This window comes from Aplysia californica, unplaced genomic scaffold (genome assembly GCF_000002075.1).
Source record: "Aplysia californica isolate F4 #8 unplaced genomic scaffold, AplCal3.0 scaffold00171, whole genome shotgun sequence".
Lineage (NCBI taxonomy): Eukaryota > Metazoa > Mollusca > Gastropoda > Aplysiida > Aplysiidae > Aplysia > Aplysia californica.
In genome coordinates this window covers 88,090-106,120 of record NW_004797441.1, presented here as the reverse complement: position 1 = coordinate 106,120, position 18,031 = coordinate 88,090, and the positions used below count along the sequence as shown (strand labels likewise).

General features: G+C 39.0%; 2 protein-coding genes across 2 annotated transcripts in view; one reads left to right on the top strand and one right to left on the bottom strand.

Annotated features, from left to right (window-relative positions):
* LOC101846211 (RISC-loading complex subunit tarbp2) overlaps positions 1-629 on the bottom strand; it is a 19,796-nt gene extending 19,167 nt beyond the window's left edge. The window contains exon 1 of the mRNA XM_005098040.3: positions 486-629. The gene's annotated coding sequence lies outside the window, so the exon portion shown is untranslated. The remainder of the gene's footprint in view (positions 1-485) is intronic.
* A 9,351-nt stretch (positions 630-9,980) lies between these two features.
* Positions 9,981-18,031, top strand: part of LOC101845998 (general transcription and DNA repair factor IIH helicase subunit XPB) — a 25,927-nt gene continuing 17,876 nt past the window's right edge. Inside the window, exons 1-6 of the mRNA XM_005098038.2 lie at positions 9,981-10,200; positions 12,924-13,004; positions 14,279-14,400; positions 14,925-15,005; positions 16,302-16,457; positions 17,025-17,099. Coding sequence (XP_005098095.1) covers positions 10,167-10,200; positions 12,924-13,004; positions 14,279-14,400; positions 14,925-15,005; positions 16,302-16,457; positions 17,025-17,099 — 549 coding nt within the window. The 5' untranslated portion in view covers positions 9,981-10,166. The remainder of the gene's footprint in view (positions 10,201-12,923; positions 13,005-14,278; positions 14,401-14,924; positions 15,006-16,301; positions 16,458-17,024; positions 17,100-18,031) is intronic.

Here is an 18,031-nt window from a genome sequence, read left to right as displayed (position 1 = left end):
CTGTTCTTATCCAAAACAAAGCAGGAGACCGGGGGTTGCGCACCAAAACAGTAGCGCGGTGATGCGGGCCTACTCTAGATCTAGTGATTCTCTACCTTCACTTCACTCACATTCGGCTCTGGAGGACTTCCGTAACGAGCGACCACTATGAGACACAGCAGAATTGAGGGCTTGGGGTAGGGGTAGGGGTAAGGGTAGGGTTGGGGTTAGGGGTAGGGGTAGGGTTAAGGTTAGGGATAGGGTTAGGCCTAGGCCTCTCCTTTATTGTGTTTGATGGGGTGGTCGCTCGTTACGGAAGTCCTTCCCTCGGCTCGCTACAATTTCGCCTGCCAACCAACTCTTGACGAGGCAAGGCTCTTTCTCGCAGTTTTGCATTTGACGAAGTCTTATCACGCCGTTATTTAAACATGTATAGATCTAAACATTTATTTCAAAGGTAGATCTATTGTTTGGCAATGTGTGAAAGGTAAACGAAAAATATTTACGTGTTCTGCTCCTTCTCAATGTGATGTTGTCTTGCAATCTTTCCAGTGATCTTACAACTGTGCCGGTAGGCTTATGGATAGATTCTATGATTCTATCACGAACTGAGCGAACACGATGTATCCAGATAAATACTCCCTTTGTTCTTTCTGATAGGCTAGTTAAAAAGAAGAATTAGTCATCGGTCCGTTTCTAACTATCTGGTGAAAAGTACTAGATCTAAATCAGGTGCCTGAATTACTTGGATCTATTAATTAAACACCGAAAAATTGCTTTGTGTCATGTTCTTAGGATTGTGATTACTATATATTGTGCATCGGGCACAAAAGGTTTGTATAATAATATAACATTAGCTTGACATTCATATAAAATCTGGAGTAATAAAACTTGTATTTGTAACTTCTAAGCAAAAGATTCACACTTTTCTGGAGGTTCAACCATAGATTCAATATATGTATTTCAGTAACCTGGATCGTTCTCTTATTTTACCGGAAGCTAGAACGAGTGACGAGTAGAAATGTCCGGAAGTATATACTGTGAAAGGCAAGATAAGGCGATGCAGAAGTAATAGTATACATGTTGTGCGGTAAAAAATTCGTGGCGCAACTTATCCTCAAATATCTCTTCAAAGGGTTAATCAGTGTCACCCATACTTTGCAGATCAGTTTGTTTCAATTTGTCTTAATTTAATCACATTTCTCCACTACAACTGAAGCTCGATTAAAAAACTTTTCTTCATAAATTTATATAAAATACTATAAATCTCCATCATGCGGAAAAGATGATTGTTCACAGCACTTTCCGCTTCTCGAACATATTTTGCATACGCATTGGCCTACGTCACAGCTCGCCAATGACACATTTTAGTGGCAAAACTTCTTACAAGAAATGTATTTTATGGTGAACACATTTTTGCTTTCATCATCATCCGGTGCCTTGCCGACTGGCGTGGGCGACCATGGACCTCCACTTCACCCTGTCCTTCGCTGCAGCAATGGTGTCTGTTGTTCTTGCTGCTCCCAACCATGTTGTCATCTTGTCCAGTATCTTTTCCCTCTGTCTGCCTCTGCCTCTCTTTCCATCAAACTTTCCTGTTGTGACAATATTCTCTAATGCTTCTTTCCGCATTGTGTGTCCGAAGAAATTTGCCTGTCGTTTTCATATATTCGTGATAAGTTGTTTTCTATAATTTGCTTCAACCAGGACTTCTTCATTTGTTTTTCTAGCTGTCCATGGGATACGTAACATGCGTCTTATGAACCACAACTCTGTCGCTACAATTGTTCTTTCCAGCTGTTTATTGATTGTCCACGCTTCGCACCCGTATAATAGGACTGGCTCGATGTAACTTTTCAGTACTCTTTTCCTCATTTCCAGTGACAGATTGATGTTTGTTAGTATCTGTTTCATCTTGTGGAAAGTTGTTTTTGCCTGGCAAATGCAGCTTTTAATTTCGGTGTGACATCTACCATCTGATGATATAATGATCCCCAAATATTTAAAATGTTGTACTTGCTTGAGGGTGGTATCGTTAACTTTGATATTGCATGTTGGGATTGGAGTTTTTCTGCTTATCACCATCGTTTCGGTTTTCTTGATGTTTAGGCTTAAGCCCATGTTGTCACTCTCTTGTACGATGACATTTAATAGATTCTGCAGGTGTTCTTCATCTTCTGCTATAAGGACTGTGTCATCTGCATATCTTAGATTGTTTATATTATGTCCCCCTATCGAGATACCAGGCATTTCTTCTATGTGTCTCATGATATTTTCACTATACAGGGAGAACAAGTCTGGAGAAAGTACACGTCCCTGCCTGACTCCTCTTTTAATCTGTATGTATTCGCTGATGTCATTTTCTATTCTCATTGCAGCAGTTTGATCCCAGTACATGTTTTTGATATCCTTATAAGTCTTTCCCGTCGATGTTAATAACTTCCAGCATGTCGATGATCTTGTCGTGCCTAACTTTGTCGAATGCCTTGGTGTAGTCTATAAAACATAAATGAAGATCTTTCTGAGCTTCTAGGGCACGTTCTATCGTTGTTCTGATGACATATGTGGCATTTACAGTGCCTTTACCTTCAATAAATCCACACTGTTCTTGGGCTATTTCTGGGAGAATTTTACTTCGTATTCTCATCATAATTATTCTGAGTAATATTTTTGTTATGTGGCTCATGAGGCTGATGGTACGATGCATTTCACATTCGTTTGCATTAGATTTCTTCGGTAAAGCTATGAAGATAGATTTTGACAAGTCTGATGGAATATGTCCAGTTGCATATATGTTGTTAAGAAGTTTTGTCAGCGTGGTGATTCCAAAGTCTTCTAAAGCTTTAATCATCTATGTGGTAATGTTGTCCGGTCCTGCAGCTTTCCCATTCTTCATCTTTCGTAGTGCCTTGATAACTTCTTCTTTCATGATTGGTGGTCCCTCGTTGTTATTTTCCACTCTTCTTTGTTCATCTCTTTTGTCATTGTACAGGTCACCGATATATTCTGTCCAACGTTCTGGTATCTTGTCTTTGTCCATTATGATATTCCCATCTTTTGATTTGAGGCATTCTGTTGATCCACGTGTTCTTGTATGGCACACCTCTTTAATTTTTCTGTGTAGATCTTTTGAGTTCGCATTGGAATGATTTTCCATTTCCTCACATTCTTCTTTTAACCAGGTCTCTTTTGCTAGATTACATTTGTGTCTGATTTCATATTGTTTTTGCTTGTTCTTCGTTCCTCCATAAGATTAAGAATTTCTTCAGTCATCCATTTCTTCTTTGCTTTTGTTGTCCTTTCTGGTATGACGTCTTTTGCAGCCTCATTTATAGATGTTTTAAGCTGTTCCCATTGTTTTTCTAAGTCTTGTATTTTTTCTAAGGGCCCGAATTTGTTTTGTACATTTATTCTGAATTTACCTTGCATTTCTTTGTTTGACTGTAGTAATGCCATGTTTAGTTTCATATTCTTGTTCTTGCTCATGTGTGGGTTTTTTTCAATCTGATTCTAAATTTTCCCGCTACGGGTAGGCCCTACATGGTCACTGTAACAGTCTGCACCTGGCCGCGTTTTGACATTTAACATCCCGTTTTTGTATCTTTTCTTGATCATGATATTATAGTCGATCTGGTTGCGAGCGCTGTCTCCAGGACTTTTTCAGGTCCATAATCTTCTTGGTGGTTGTTCATACCAAGTGTTTCCAATAATCATGTCATTCAGGATGGCCCATTCTATCAGTTTTTCTCCTCTTTCATTTCTGGTTCCCAGTCCATATGGACCCATATGTCTTCATGTCTTGTTGCTCCCACTTTTGCATTAAGATCACCCATGACTGTGACAATATTTTGTGATTTACAATGTGTCTTTGCTCTAGGTTCCCTAAAAAAAATATATATACATGTATATATATACGTTTAATAAGCATATGTGCCGATTAGAAAAAAATGACAGTCTTGCTTTTAAAAGCGATATTTCCCGAGTTGTAAACTTTGTAAAATCTATTATATAGAAACCATCGTCTGGGATTTTTTATTAGTATTTATTAAGGAAATTTGTAGAATACAGTGTGCAGGAGTTTGGAAAAATATTAACCTTTTAAGACAAATTGATATAAATCATTGTGAAAAAAGTTGGAGAATCTATGTTCGATAGTTTATGAGATACATGTATTTGAAAATAAGTTACGCCACGCATTTTTAACTGCACTATAGTTAGTAAGGCAAGGGCGACCCCTGAGATCCTTGATAAACAACTCAAAATTCAATCATTTCAAGGGTAGGCTACTCCTATATGTCCAAACAATGGAAAGTTTTGTTTGTTTGTTTTTTAATTACCGAAACATTTAAAAGATTATAACCTTTTATAGTCTTAGATTCACACCTGCAAAAACTAAGGCCGGTCCCAGAGTGGCTCTGTAGGTCTGACCTGTAGCTTGCCTGGCGCACGCCGTGTGCGTTGTTAGCACAGCCGCCAGAGCTGGTAGTAACGGAGTACAAGTACTCCGGTACTTGTACTTACGTTACAATTTTACTGTACTCCGGTACATTTTTGAAACCAGTACTTTTACTGTACTCCGATACTTTTTTATCAAAGTACCTTTGAGTACTTTTTAAGTACATTTTGAGTACTTTGGTAGCTTAATGAAAGGGTAAGTGCAGACATTTCTGATCATAATTTACGGAGCAAAAACCCGATCAACCGCCAAGAGTTAAAAGTTGAGATTAAAGAACGGCCCGTCGCCTCAAAGATCAGCCACTATCGTGAATGTGATCACAAGCGTTGTAAAAACTCCTTGAAACGGTACAGTGTTTGCTCCAGACGGGATTACACCAAGGTGTGAACTGACCGATGCGTTTCTTTTCCCAAACATCGCACTCACATCTGAGCTCACCACCTAAACTTACATCACTCCCTGGGTGGGTAGGGCCTACAAGTTCCCTCCAGGAGGGATCACATCAAACTGTGAACTCTTCCCTGACCATTGAAAGCAGTTTTTCCCGAATTTGCGAGACAACCTGAATTTTAATTAGTGTGGTCACATCGTATTGGTGCGTAATGACAAAGGAGGTTTGGGGGGGGGGGGGGGGGGACTCAATCAGAGATGGAAAGCTGAAATTGTTGGACAGGTAAAGGGGAGGGGCAACTGGATAAACGTAGATAAAGATCTCAAGACTCATGATAGGCTAATGAGTGTGTAATAATATTATTTATGGCATGCCTCATGCCACTGTGATTGGCAATCAAGGTTGACCACTCTTTGCTTGCCATATGTCATAAATCCACCCAGGGGTCACGTCAGTTCATGGGTCACTGTAGATTCTTCCTTGGCTTCGTTGGCTAAGATCCCATATTTTCCTTGCTTCCGAGCACTGGGGTCTTAGGCGGAGACTACTGCAGTAGAGAATCTTTGGTTACACTACACTTACTAGACTCTAGGAAACTATTGTATTTTGGTTTGCCGTTGGCGCCGTGGACTACACAGTGTGACCAAAATCTGTCAGACCACTATAATCAATTGAAACTGAAATTGTGTTCTCAATGTGTATCTAACAATTTTTAGGCTGCCTAAATTTCTTTTAAACTTTTTTGGGGTGATTTTTGCTTAAGGCTACATTGATTCTTTGAGGATTTGTTAATGAAGAATTCAATGCACTTTTCCATTTCTATGCGGGCCATTTTCATCAATTTTATGTTTTCTTAAGAGCAACTTTGTATCTACATTTTTCAATTTGGATACTCTTTCTGTAGAACTTTCCGACCTCTAGGACTGACTTACATTTGATCACATTGTCTTGCTCAAACAAGTTCTATTCATAATATCACTTACCCACTAGTTGCGTCTGTTCGTTTGGGTTGTTTTTTGTTCAACTTCACGGACCATTCCCACCGTTCAGTGCGTTCATTGTATATTCAAATGCTTTGTATACTGTTTACATTTTTAGTAATAAATAGCCTAATTTGTCAAATATACTGGATAAGTTATAAAATATGGTGTTTTGCATAAGCGCTGAAGTGTTTTAGCATATTAGCGGAAAGTACTCAAAATGTACTCATAAGTACTTTTTTAAAAAGTACTTGTACTCAAGTACATTTTATAGGAAAGTACTTTTACTGTACTTAAGTACATTTTTAGATTGTACTTAAATTTGTACTTAAGTACTTTTTAAAAAGTACTTTAACAGCTCTGACAGCCGCACTGTGGGTTGGGGCCTGTGTCTCAGCGAGCGTGAGGCACACTCGCTTTCGTCTCAGCACAGCCGCGCTGTGTGTTGACCTGTGTAGGCGTGCAACTGACGGGCTGACGGGTCTGCCTTGCTATTTTTAGTTTTAGGTACAGTGTAATCCAAGACCAATTATACCAAGACGTCATGTGCCAAGTGCAGCCCCCCACACACACAAACACACTTGCAGCGGCGCACAGCAATAGTTTACATTGGTAATGCAAGGCTAGATCTAGATCTAGATCTAGAATCTAGATCTAGAGAAGCACACCTAGATCTAGGCCTTCGACAACAGTTGAAACTAGGTCAACCTCTCGATTCGAAGTTTCAAAGTACGATAAAGTGCATTTCTGGGTGATTTTGTGGCCAAGTATTGATGCTAGCGTCAATATTTAATAGTAAAGCACCTAATAATACTTACTTCTTGTTGATTTTGATGATCTGTGAAGAGTTTCAGTCGAAAATAAACACGAAGCAAGGCGACACATGTCCGCCATTTTTACAACACTGTTGAATAGCACGTCTGACGCATCGCGCAGCTCAGCTGACAAAAAACACACGACACAGCGACGCTGCTTAAGCACACGATAATGTATACATTCATTTGCACGGTGCGAGCCAGGCGAGCTACAGGTCAGACCTACAGGGCCACTCTGGGACCGGCCTAAGAGAAAACTATATGGATCGTGAAGAATTATGCAGGGACTTTATTTTTCATTGCACTTAACCTTGTTACCAATTATTGTTGCGAAGTTTTCGTACGTGTTGTGGTGCTGTTGTTTTTTTTTTTCAGATAGTGTATACCCAACGTGTTTTATTACTTTTACTTTTACTCCATTTTTTTTTTCAACGCCTGTTGCCGTTGAGCGTTGAAGGGAAATGCTGTTTTCTATGGTAGGCCAACTCAGCTCTTTCACTACTTTCAGTTAAAATTTTGTTGTTTCTCGGGGTTCCTTGACTCCCAGTCCATCTTTTGCTTGGCGTCTACCTTGCCCTGTGTATCGAGCGTACTTGGTGTTATATATTATACTAGTCTTTCGAGGCTAGCTGACAAGGTTGGATATATATATATATATATATATATATATATATATATATATATATATATATATATATATATATATATATATATATATATATATATATATATATATATATATATATATCTTAATTTCTCTGTCTCTTCTTGTAATACTTATAATATATTTTGGTGGGGACATTTTCCTTTCGCATGGCAGTAATTTTGCTTTCATAGGTTTTACTAACACAACAATGTCCGATCATATTAAAATCAAACGTTCTTCTCTCCATTGCACTTCTAAGTTCTCAGAACACTGTTCTAAGTGTGGAACTGTGTCAAATGTTAAAAAATTAGAGTCTCTAGGTAGGTGGGAAATAAAGGGGAGGGGGGCGTAACGTATTGCTTTAGACCCAGACACTGACAGCCGAACGAACGTTGTTATATAGATCTAATATTTAACTTTAACTGGGCATATAACCTCATCGCCATCCGGAAAAGGTAACTCTGGGAAGTAGGTGACGTGAATAGAACGCCAAACAGAACCACGGCTTGCTTAAAATTCAACAGGCATAAAACGTTAGAACTGGTTATTGAATGATAAATGTCACGGATGAAATTATATAAAATAATTTGGATTCGTACTGCAGACGTTCCCTTCCTTTGTAAGTAAAGGCCAATTGGATCCGATCCCTGTTAAATCAGAAATGCAAGGAAAGTAAGCATTTATGAACTAATCCAGCTGTACTTATTCATGGGTAGTTTCCCTTGCTACAAGTACCCACGAACAGGGGTTTTGGCACCCACTTTCTCCTTGTCTCCTTAAACCACATCAGAAGAGCTTGGTCAACAGCATCTGCATTGGGTAGTCTCGTCAACAGCCTGGGTTATTTCGTATATTTTTTCAATTGAAAGGCATTTTCTCTTGCGCTTGACATAGTTGGTGGCCATAATGAAAGAAGTAGGCTTAGATCAACACGTCTCTCTCTCTCTCTCTCTCTCTCCCTCTCTCTCTCTCACTCTCACTCTCTCACTCTCTCTCTCTCTCTCTCTCTCTCTCTCTCTCTCTCTCTCTCTCTTACTTTTTACACATTGTTAACGAGCCTTTGTCCCTGCTATAACCGATTGGGCTCCGATGAGGCCCTGTTATTGCCGATAACTTTTAATAAAGACAAAGAGTAGAAAAAATGGGGATTTAATAGATCCCTGTTATTACCGGATCCTTGTTATTACCGGACCCTTGTTATTATCGGGCCTGTTATATATTGTTTCCACTGTATATTATAGGCTAATGAACCCCTATTGTCTCTTTGAGCGCCTTCAAATGGGCAGTGTTTTTTTAACGCTGATAAATAGCATACATTTTATTTAGGCCTACTTGACAGTAAATGGAAATTATCATGAGCAATCAATACAGTAGTCGACAAAAGTGACTGGTGCCGCTAGTCTTGTCCAGTGAAAGAATTAATGCCCCTGGTTTTACTTGATGTCCAAGTCGGATTTAAATCGATAGCATATTTATGATAATTCGTACGGTTGGTATAAACATTAAAGTGATATCAGCGGTCTCTGTATCCATAGTATTCATGTATTTTGATACTGTAAAAGGGATGCAATCTGGTATAACGTACTAGTACCAAGAAGATGGTGTTAGTCACATGTCATAGAGTTTTTTTTAGTCTGTGACTTGTTTCTTTGAGTCTGTTTATATTATAGTGGCGTCCAAAAGAAACTTGAAAATGTAATCACCTAATCATCGTGTTATAACCTTGTAGGCATACTACCCGCGCATGCAGCATACCAAACTCCAGCTTGGCAAAATTGTGCGAAATCAGAGAAACGTAAAAGTGTGTTCGTTCGTATATTGAGTTCCATCAACATTGGTTGAATGGACTTGTACTGAATATCGAATGAAAAGAGAATATTATTGCTATTGTCTCTACAATGAACAGTATCTCTATGATATTTTCAAACTGATTGAAAAACAGAGCTGTTACAAATACCACACAAAAACAGGACTTAACTGTTACACTATATAACGTGTTCATTAGTATTTTCTTATTGTTAAGGAGTTGGTTTCGTATCGAGCACGAAACATATTATTGCACTAGGACTGTACTGTATTTGGATTTTGGACTTCATGCATTTATTCTGTCAGTGAGGAACACAGGCAACGAAACTACCATGGTTTTGGTGGCCTGGGGTGGAATGAACAAAATCGCCCTCGTGTGAATCACTGCATGGTTTGGTTTAGTAGACTACATCTTGCAATTGTGAAACGTAATGTCTTACACTTATTTTCGCCTTAGTGCCATTGAAGTAGACATCTCTACGCATAGCAAAGCACTTTCTCACAGGGTCAATGCCACTAGACAATTCTTTGAAAACCAAATAAAATCAATGTCGGGGTGGTCGCCAGTAATTTATAGCCCGGATATGGATCCTAAAGGTAGCCTATAATGTGAAGTCACGGGAAACAGCAGGTATTATGTCATTTAAAAGCGAAGTTTGTGTTTCAAACAATGGTTATTAATATTGCACCTCTACTGCCTACCAAGAGCCGAGCGACACTTCGGTTTCTCTCCATCTTTGGCCTAACTCTATGGTTGACCAATCTTTTTGCCTATTTGGCCAAGATCAACGGTGTGCCACGGCCAGGTTTCATCGGCGAGCTGAATTGAATGATGTTGACTAGCCTATTGAAGGCTATTGTTGACTGGACTGGCAGACTGCTTCTCTGACTCTGGAGTAAGCTTACTCTGGAGACTGTTGTTGATTGTTGACATCGTGATGATTACACGCGTGTAGTGACGAGTGTGGAGTAGGCTTGGTCATTCTATTCATCGCTGAACATATTTTCGCCTTCATGACCAGTTGATTAGATTCTAGAATCTATCCCTTGGAATTTCTCAAGGAAATAATTTTCACACTGTTGCTTGATAGGTATGGCAGGAGGAAAGCGTGACAAAAAAGACAAAGGTAATTTGTAGACGTAAAACTACTTTTAAAAACTTGCCAAGTTTGCTTTTTCGGTAAGATTGAAGAATACCGGACCAGCGGGGAAGATTGAAGAATACCGGACCACTCGTACATTATTGCGCGAGAAAGTGGGGTAGGTGGGGCGGGTGGTTGGGGTGGGGGAGGGGGGGGGGGTTCAGGGGGGGTCTTTCCCCCAACAAAATTTTAATGAATAGATCTCTACCGGTACGAGATTCTCCATTGAAAGATTAAAAACTGGGGAAAATCATGAATTCCTAAGGTTGAGACATAGGCAAAGTTAGTCCGCTGGTCCGGTATTCTTCAATCTTACCAAAACTGTCGCAAACAAGATGTAGGCATTTAGATCTAGATAGATCTAGATCTAGATTCTAGATTCTATATATACTCTAGATCTAGCTATCTATTATTTTTGTGACTTTAGCAGGGCTCCCTGCTGCAACCCCCTATCAATAATCTATGTACACCTCCCCCCCCCCCCCTCTACGGGAGTAGATCTCTAGTGGTGGTCTGCTAAAGTTCAAAGAGGCCCCCTAGGATCTAGAAGAAGAAGCAACGGGAAAGTATTCGGACTTGAGTATTATAGTAGTATAGACCTCGCTTACGGTACAACCCGTGATTGCGCTCGCGCTCTGGAATTTGAGTCCGAATAGCCTCCAGCGGCTGTTCGGACTCATAGCCACTTCGAATCTGCAATCTTTCAACGAAGTGACTATTTCTCAGAATGCTCGGGAAAATCAACTTCAAGACCTCTTTTTCTCCAAACAGTTTCCTTTCTCGAGATTTTTTGGTTATTTGCGAGAGTTTGGCATCATCTTTCATTCTGCCATTCTGCGAGGACTGGGAAGAAGCATTTTTGCCTCAGATTCAATTTCTAAAGCTAGAGATTTTTAGATGTCTGAATATTCCGAAACTTCAATTGTGGTTGAGGCAACGTTCCAGGCTATTATACTTCATTTGAAAAAATGCCTTCAAAAGAAAGGTACTGCGAGGAAACAAGACTGCTCGACTTTGGCAGTCTTATTTTGCATATTTAGCCACTCCAAAGCAAAAAATAAAAAAATAAAAAATTCCCGCCTGTTCACACCTTACACAACATACGCGCACACACACACTCGCACACACACACTCACACACATGCGCACACATGGGCCACTCCATTCGCAAATCACCCAAAAAAATCTCGAGAATGGAAACCATTCGAAGAAATAAGGTAGTTCAAGTTTATTTTCCCGAGCGTTCGGAGAAATAGAGCCAGCCATCTTTCAATTTAGAATGTTTTATTATGTCTAGAATATTTATCTAGGTATCTAGATCTAGATCTACTCTCTAATCCAGGGCCAGGGTTAGGAGGGTTAGCCCTAATAAGCCTACATCAGGACCTAGATCTACCCTAACCCAACTCAAACTGGTAGGATAGCCCACCCTAGAACTATAACCCTTTACACTTACACTTAGTAGGCCTACACTACTTGAGGCTACTTTTATTTTAAAATGGCTTTTTTCGTCTCAATGCAGATGGTCAATTTGTCTTAAAAGATGGTCTCAATAAGAAAAGGTTGTTTTCATGGATATATCATTCATGGCTACTACTACTACTTTTCACCCACGCAGTGCGCAGAGCGCGCAACACTTTTATCCCTACGGACGAGGGGATACAGGTGTGCACATGCTAGAACACTGTCGCCGATTGGTGTCCCTGTTGGTTCATAGTGTTTTAAATTCAATTTAATAGTGTAAGTGTATCTACTACGAGGCTTCTTGAAACAGTCGACCTGTTCAAGTACCTTGGTGCTATCATCAGCCAAAAAGGGTCCAAGCCAGAAGTCCATGCAAGAATTGCATAACAAACAACATTGAACAGGGGCACTTACTATTCTAAAGCTAAAACCAATATATAATGGAAAGAAACAATTCCAAAGTCGGACCACTCTATACTCTCTCTTACCCTCGTCATCTCCATCCTTCTGTATGCTTGTGAATCATGGACCTTGATGGCAGAGCTTCAGAGGAAGATCCAAGCAGCTGAAATGAGATGCTTTTGAGGACTCTTTGACATCTCATACAATGGCCATGTCACAAATGAGGAAGTGCGCAGTAGAGTGAAACAACACACATAATATAGAGCCACTTTTTAGACTTTCTGTTTTCTGTGAAGTGAAGAAAACTGATTTGGTATGGCCATGTAACAAGATCTTGTGGCGTATCCAATACCATTTTCTAGTGAACTGTGCAGGGGAGGAGAAGGAGAGGAAGGCAAAGGAAGAGGTAGACCGACAACATTGTGGAGTGGACAGGGAAATCCTCTGCCCAAACTCAGGCCCTCACAAAGAAAAACATGAAAAGTGGAGGCACCTGAGGAGGCTCTCTATCATACAGCGCCCCTACGATCCTTGTGGATTATGGGTTTAGTTTAAACAGTTTTTAAAAAAAACTACTATCATGCCACAGGCTTACACTCAAATCCTGCAAATGTAATAATGATAAAATGATACAAACTGGAAGACAGTAGGTCTTCTAAATTATTTTCAATGAAAGTGATGGTGGTCTATTCTGGACACCTTTTTTTCCTGTGTCAGATGGTTGGGCAAGCACATTTTTTAAAGTCTTGGAAAGCAGTTTTGCTTGTAATCCTTTAATAGTAGATGTATTGTAATTTAAGTGATGTGTGTGTAAGTTATTGTTTGCATTTACTTTTTCAACAGAGGAAAGAAAGTCCAAGAAGGCTAAATATGATGCAGAGGTCTACGAAGATGATGATGACGTAGATGTTGACAATGCTAAAGGTTTGCAAATTTGGTATCCGACTGGTGTAATGTTGTAAACTTGGGTTTGCCCACCCAGGGCAGTGCTACTGACTGTGAAGTGTCTTTAAGCCATTCCTAAAGGTGGTATATTAACATGTTCTTATGCACAGTAAAATTGTAAATGGGTTGATTTATCAATGTCATGCTTATACTGTGCCGGAACAACATAGGGGAACTGCTGCTTTTTGTTATCCTCATCCGGCCTTACTATCGTCATTTCCCTCATACTTCTTTTGTATGTTTGTCACTCTCTAGTGAACTGCTATTTCCGGGGTGCTTTGGTAGTTGAAATAGACTTTATGCTGTTGAAGTTATGAGAGATGAGCAGAGTAAGCCTGATTCCTCGTGTGGACTTCTCTGTTGACATCCACCCCTTGGCGCTCATATGACTTTATGCAGTTGTGAGCACCGTAATACCTTACTAAAACTAAAAGTTTAACTTGGGTTTTGAAACTTCAGGCTGAGGTCCTTCTCTTTTATCCTTTGGTACTCCCACACAGTATAATAATTATAAGATGTTGCAGTTGCCTTGGTTGTTACTGAACCACTTAATGCTGAGTTTGCCACAGTCAAGAACAGAATTTGGCATTGTAGAGAAAAGGAACCATTTTGTCAATGTGCTGAACAGTGGGAATAAACCTCTTTTCTTGCAAGAGCTACTATTGTGTTACATTCTACCTTCAGTTTGGGTTGTTATGTTGTAAGATAGCATTTATATCTAAGCACAAATGCCTACTCCACAGCAAGGTCTATGCGCTTTACAGTCTATATTACCTTATTACCCCAGAAAACCTGATAGCATTCGAAACAATCTCAACTTCGTGGGAACCATACAGTGTAAGTTGCCATGTTACAGGTGCTAAAACACGAACATATCAAGGTCTTTTGCTGTCTTTGGCCGGGTACCCTTTCACACCGGGTGAAGTGAAAGAAATTAGTGTACTTGCCTTTAAATAAACCTTTGTTCTCAAGATAAAAAATAATAGTGTCACGACTGAAGTATCATGGAGCTATTACTTTTCTCCTTTACTTTAGAGGCGTGTTTTTACAGTAACTTTTCTGACACACTGGGGTATTATATACTTCAAATGTCAAAGTTGGGATGAAATACAGTAATTAATACCAAGTTTTCACACTTAAAATAAGCAACTAATAATTTTATTAAGAATATTGTTAGTTTATCAGTCGAGAGTTTAAGCTTTTACTTTTGCATCTCAGTGAAGTGGATCTATTCTCCATTTCAATGTCTTCAGATGTACCTCAGTCAGCCACAAGAGAATGTGTTGAAGCTGCACCTGAGGATGAGTTTGGAGCTCAAGATTATCGAAAAACTTTGGAACTAAAGCTTGATCATGGTTCTAGGCCTTTGTGGATCGTAAGGATCATTCTTTGTTGAATGTTCATTGTATATATTATGAACGTCTTTAAAAAATGTTTTTATGAGTTGTATTCTTAAATTCATTTTAATCTGCTGATAAAGGGAAATTTTTATTCACTGCGTTTCTTTACTTTTGCTTGGAAGTTTGAATTTACTTGTCATTTTGATACAAATCAGGTGTAAAATGAATGCTGCCAGTTTTCGTTTTATTGGTACTCGTTGTAACTCAAGGATGGAGATCCCGTTTTATCTCTAGTAGCTGGTGTTATCCTCAAGAAGTTCTATAGAGAATAATTGCGTACACCTACAGAATGGTACTATTCGGTTGCTTTAAGATAAATGAATGCACTTTTAATAATCTATGATTTCTTTGAGTCAAAGGAAAATATTTTTTCATGTTCAAATTATTCTCATCTCTGTTATTTTTCAAGAGATTTTCATGTGTGCAAATGATTTTCATCCATGTTGTTTTCAAGAATAATTATTTCCACAATTTATATAAATTCTGTTGACATTTTCAGGCTCCGAATGGTCACATCTTTCTGGAGTCGTTCTCCCCAGTTTATCGCCATGCCCATGATTTCCTCATTGCAATCTCAGAGGTGAGATAAAGTTATTATTTGTTATAGTGTTATGTGTTTATAGGTCACAAGACATCTTGAGGTACAGTCAAACCTGTGTAAGACAGCCACCCATTGTCAAGGAGAAAAGTGACCGTATAAGACAGGTGGCCGTCTTAGGCAGGACTGATCAAGATGAAAAAAACAAACCATTCCCATTTGAAGTCCCCATCGAAAGTATTGTTATTGTTTTTGTTGATGTTGGTTTGTATTTTGTTTGATTTTTATTTTGTTGCTGATTTTGCGCAAGGGTGACAATAAAACGAAATGTATTAGATGAGGAAGACCGAGTGCCATGTTAAAACAAACACATGGGTCGCCACCACTTGGAGAACGAGCGACGCTTCTGTAACAAGTTCATGTTGACGTCCATGGTTACTTTGTTACAGACTGGGTAAACAGTGACCACTCATCTCATCGACGATTTGTGTATGAGTTCTGGGCGAAGCTTATGGGTTTTGAGGGATCACATGCTTACCTCACCAGCAGCTGAAAATTGGTAGCTATTGGTCAACAGTGGGAGGGGCCTACGCAACATGATCGGTTGGAGGGACTACTTAACAACAACGACAAGTGACTGGATTATGACGGCTCGCCCACAACGCCAGGGGCCAGTGCACAATTTATGACAAAACGTAATGGAGTCACTTTAAGGTGGCGGAAAACGTAATGGAGTCACTGTAAGGTGGCCGTCTAAGACAGGTGTTATTGCTTAATGTGATAGGGGTTGTCACAGTTGTGTGTTAAAATATGGTGACCGCGGCCGCGTTGGACAGGTGCCCGTTTTACACAGTTAAATTATATAGAAAAAACGCAAGGTGGGAAATGGAAAGTGGCCGTTTGTACAGGTGACCGTCTTATAGAGGTGGCCGTCAGGGCAGGTTCGACTGTATATACATCCGATGTTTGCTGATGTGCTTCTTAATGAAACAAGGTTCCTAAATCTTTTTTACAGGCCCTTCATTCTTGTCACATGTGCTTTTTTTGTATACACTTAACATGCAAAAGTCAAAATGTACACAAAAGAGATAACTATTGTTATGTTAAAGGTGTTAGGTCAGTGTTTGGTTTGGAAAATATATTTGTGTAATAAATGAAGCTGTGTTAGAGAATAAAGTAAATGATTGTATTCACTTACATACCCATGCATGAGTACTTTAAAGATCAACAACGTTTTGTCAGGTTAGGAGGTGAGTGTGTCTCTAGTTATATTGCTATCATAAATACTTTATGCTTACTTAATTATTCATACATATTACTTCTTGTGTTACTTTTCAGCCTGTGTGTAGACCAATTCACGTGCATGAGTACAAGCTTACTGCTTACTCCCTGTACGCTGCAGTCTCTGTGGGTCTGCAGACAAATGATATCATTGAGTACTTGCGGAGACTGAGCAAAACTTCCCTGCCTACTGGAATTGTTGAGTTTATAAAGGTGAGGAGTTTGATATTTGTTAAACTGAATTGCTCTCAATGAATTGCCATTGCACTGTGGGTATATTGTTGTTCAAAGTAACAGTTTTGCTTTCTCAATGGGAAGTTTGGAATAAGCTGCTACAGAAGGTAATGTTTCAATAAAAGAAAAGTTTGTTCCGGAAGGTAATGTTTTAACTAAAGTAATAAGTGTAACCCCCCTCATGTCTTGTTATATCATGATAATCGTAGCCTGCTGTTTCCTGTTATTGTGAAGTCCCACTGTGACGGCGGATGTTGTGCACTTGGTCAAGCTGTTAAAAACAAGGGGCACCACTTTCAATATTTTGCTTTAAAAAAAAAATGTTTTATTATTTTTTTACTACTGACACAGTTTCTCAAGATATTTTGTTGTTTTGATTAGAATTGGCCAGGTTACTTCAATCAAGTATGCAGTCCAATTTTTGCTCCATTAGCCGCAAATTTATATACCTTTGCTTGATGTTATTTGACTTCTACTTTCAAATATCGTTATATATTTGTTATGAAAAGTTTCTACATTCTTTTTTTTCTGTCATTTTATTTTCAGCTGTGTACGCTCAGCTATGGAAAAGTGAAGTTGGTCCTGAAACACAACAGATATTTTGTTGAAAGCCAGTACCCTGTAAGTCATAGTAATAGTGATAATAAATTTCAATTAAACATCACATTTCCACTTAGAAAGTGCTCAATGCGTGTCTTACAATACACCCACCCCCCACAAAACCAAACCAAACCAAGCATCATATTATGATTCCAATAGCGTTTCTCTCTCTCTCTCTGTCTCTCTCTGTCTCTCTCTCTCTCTGTCTCTCTCTCTCTCTCTCTCTCTCTCTCTTGTCCGATTTTCAGAGTAAAAAACGAGCAGTAAAACAAGGAGATTGTAAAATGAAGAAAACATATCAATATATATTCTTGGAATCAAACCCACACTTTCCACAACATTAATATTAGATCTATGTATCAAGTGCGGAGCATAATGTGTCTGCATTGTGTTTTCTATGGATTTACGTGAGTCTAGTATAGTACAGCGTCCAACACCTCATCCTGGACGTAGAGTTATCTGGAAATGCAACCAAGCGTAACGCAACTACAATCAAATAAATTTTCTGTGTAAAACGTTCTATTTTGAAGATTATGAAAACAAAAAAATGTGCTCCCTTAGAGTGCCGAAGATAAGGGATATTACTAGCGAGTAGCATACAAGAAAAGAAAGAATAGAGATAAGGACAACAGGTTTGATAGGACAGAAGGAAGGAGCAAATCATAAGAGAGCACCCGCCAACCACCCAATAATGAGCTTTAATGTGCGTTTTAAATTTCTCCCGAAGACCGACAAAATGGTGCATTCAGTTTAGTTTCTATGAGGCAACAAGCAGGTAAATTTCTTCGCAGAGAAAAGATGATTTTTATGAAACAGATAAAGATAGCACAACAACAGCAGGTAATTTGTTAAAAATAAACTCATAAGAATAATAATAAATGTGATGATAGTAAAAATAGAAAGAAGAAGAAGAAGAAGAAGAAGAAGAAGAAGAAGAAGAAGAAGAAGAAGAA